This window comes from Zalophus californianus, chromosome 1 (genome assembly GCF_009762305.2).
Source record: "Zalophus californianus isolate mZalCal1 chromosome 1, mZalCal1.pri.v2, whole genome shotgun sequence".
NCBI lineage: Eukaryota > Metazoa > Chordata > Mammalia > Carnivora > Otariidae > Zalophus > Zalophus californianus.
Genome location: NC_045595.1, coordinates 114,321,375 through 114,324,404, shown reverse-complemented (window position 1 = coordinate 114,324,404; position 3,030 = coordinate 114,321,375). Strand labels below are relative to the sequence as shown.

The 3,030-nt window shown below is 41.9% G+C and overlaps 1 protein-coding gene across 1 annotated transcript; it reads right to left on the bottom strand.

Annotated features, from left to right (window-relative positions):
• Positions 1–1,829: 1,829 nt before the first annotated feature.
• ARL14 (ADP ribosylation factor like GTPase 14) lies at positions 1,830–2,767 on the bottom strand. Its single transcript, XM_027586662.1, has one exon. The coding sequence runs from the start codon at positions 2,640–2,642 to the stop codon at positions 2,064–2,066; it is 579 nt and encodes a 192-aa protein (XP_027442463.1). The 5' UTR covers positions 2,643–2,767; the 3' UTR covers positions 1,830–2,063.
• Positions 2,768–3,030: the final 263 nt, after the last annotated feature.

The window sequence follows — 3,030 nt, the reverse complement described above, 5'->3', positions numbered from 1 at the left end:
AGTGATTTCATTTGCTTTGGATATATACCCAGTAGTAGGATTGCTGGATCATATGGTAGTTTTATTTTTAATTTAGCTTCCCTTTTTTTCTAAAGATTTTATTTTATTTTTCTAAGTAATCTCTATACCCACTGTGTGGCTCAAACTTAAAACCCAGAGATCAAGAGTCACATGCTCCACTGACTGAGCCAGCCAGGTGCCCTTAGCTTGGATTTATTCTTGATTGTGTATAGTAAGCTCATAGAAGATAGACACCATACCTTATTTACAGAACAATATGACAAGTAACAGTACTGGCCTTGAAGTCAGACAGATGAGTTTGAATCTTGACTCTGCCACTCCTCAGTTAAAATACAAATTAGGTTTTGTGTGGTTGTTATTGTTATTACCTTGTTTAGTCTCAGTACTCTCCTCTGTAAAATTGACATAATAATGCTAATTTCTCTCAGGGCAGTTGTCAGCATTAAATGAGATGAATGAAAGCGATTACACAACACCTGGCACAGACAAGCATTCAACCAATGGTAACTGTTAACCATATGTATGTCTACTTTATATTTGAATCCCTACCATGCAGCACTCAGATCTTTGCTATAAAGATCATGGCTAGGGTGAGAGAAGGAAACCATGAGAGGAATTCAGGGGCTAGCACCCTTGAACATTTATTTTCTTCTGTGACCTTAAGATTTGGAGCCCCAGGGGCTGCTGTCAGGGCTTGACGCCTGCTTCTTCTAGCCCAAATGAGCTTTGTTGGAGGTGGGGCAGGAAGAAAGTGTCATCTGTTAGCACCAGGACCTTCCTGGGAGTTCTGAGCCTGTCAGGGGAATTCCAATTCAATCCCCAGTTCCTCCTCCCCTCCCCAACGTGGCTCTTTAGGGTCTTCTAGTGATGGGAACTTCCAGTGACTAACCTCCACCTTCATGGGTCCCTAGGAGTTGGGAACCTTCTTAAAGACTACCTCCTTCGGGCGCCTGGGTGGCTCAGTCGTTAAGCGTCTGCCTTTAGCTCAGGTCATGATCCCAGAGTCCTGGAACCGAGTCCCACATCGGGCTCCCTGCTCAGTGGAAAGCCTGCTTCTCCCTCTTCCACTCCCCCTGCTTGTGTTCCTGCTCTCGCTGTGTCTCTCTGTCAAATAAATAAATAAAATCTTTAAAAAAAAAAAAAAAGACTACCTCCTGCATGAAGCACTTCCTGTTTTCCCAGGTCAGAAAAGAGTTGCTCCTGTTATCACACATAGTACTTATTGCCCTATTCTAGCTACTAGCTTTACGTTGCTTCCTCCTGTGAATTGCAAAGTCTCTGAGATTAAAGTCTGGCTCTGGTTCCTGTTTGATCATTGCAGTGAGCTGTTCATATATTCCTGAGTAATGACTGTTCTACCGAATTCTACATAAGCCCATCTTGGGGCTCTAACCTCAAGCTGAGCAAAACCCAGGCCTCGCCCTAAACTCTAAGGAGCTAGCTACCCTGGTCCCCAGAACTTTAAAGTATAAACTTCTTCCTATGTTTCTGGGCAATTAACAGCCTGAAGTTCTTTGTTTGACTCACTGTAGGAAGTTCCCAGCAATAGATTTCAAAGAGTTGGCCGGAATCCAGAAAAAAACTTCATTTAAGGCATGGGGATCTACAAGATGTTAACATCAAACTTTTTCCTCTCCATAATTTAAAGTTCTATTTTTTACTGGCTGTTTCATAGGAGTGTGGTAGAAATTCAATACTGTAACAGCTGGAAACCATCTGAAAGAATTTTGACCCTATTAGCAGTTTACTTAAACTTTGTTCTAGTAGTCATATAAAAACAATAAAGCAATAATTTATTTGGTCCCAAACACAATTATTCTTATTCATCCAACATGCACAAAATTGTAAGATTTTATTCTCAACTACCATTACCACATAGTTTACTAAAAATAATATTTTCTAGATATTATTCTAAGTTTTTAGCTGAATTTAGGTGAAATAACCTTTTAGGAAAAGTTTGCTAACTCGGCAACTTGCTTTTCTCACTTGGCATAGGAAAAAAATTACCTTTTCAATTTCATCAGTATGTCACTGCTTGGACCTCAGTTCTGCTTAAAGAATGCTAAAGTGTCTCCTCTTGATTTCATGTGGCTTTTCACAAATCCAGTCAATTTCCTGAACCCCTCCATCAGTCCATCCCCGGTGATGGCACAGCAGGGTTGCACATACCAGTTCCTGTCACTGCAGAGCTTCTTCACTCTGAACGTTCTGGTGATGTCTTCGGCAGTCAGAGCTCCAGGTACATCCTGTTTGTTGGCTAACAGGACAACAGGCACATTTTTAATGTGTTCATTCTTCAAAATGTGCTTCAGCTCTCTCCTGGAGTCTTCCAGTCGCTGCTTGTCCGTACTATCCACAACATACATCAGCCCATCGGTGTTCTCACAGTAATACTTCCACACGGTTCTCATTTTCTCCTGTCCTCCAACATCCCAGACCGTGAGTGAAAGACTCTTTTCCAACTCGATCATCTCCACGTTGAAACCTACTGTTGGGATGGTCGTAATACCCTTAGCAAGCTTTAATTTGTAAAGGAGGGTAGACTTCCCAGCTGAGTCAAGTCCCAAAAGAAGAATCTGGGCTTGCTTGGTCTCGCGGTTTTTAGAACTCAGTAGACCCATTTTAGGGTCTGTTTTTTTTTCCTTCCTTCAAAGACCTTTTCTTTTGGCCAGGGAGAATGTTTACTCTCCAGCTTTCACATGAAAATAATAAAAGGAAAGAAGATAGCAAATGCTTCGTGTCCTGTTTTAAGACTGGGAGCTTGTGTGCATTTACGTAGCAGCTTATCGACCTCATTATAGGCAAACAACGTTTTATTTGCAGTCCCGGCCAATCCTAAGGAATCTGGTGTGAGTAAGCAGCCAATGTTATAATCGCTCAAAGGGGAAATTCTTTGAGTGAGTAGGATGTAGGAGGGGCTGGCTGGGTGATGCCAGAGCTTGTTCTCTTCCAGATGTTGGAAATTTAGAGGTAACCAGAGGTTAATGGGAACACGGTTCGGTAGTAGAA

Bases quoted from the DNA above. Each gene is read 5' to 3' on its own strand.
- ARL14 (XM_027586662.1), bottom strand. From the start codon at position 2,642: ATGGGTCTACTGAGTTCTAAAAACCGCGAGACCAAGCAAGCCCAGATT.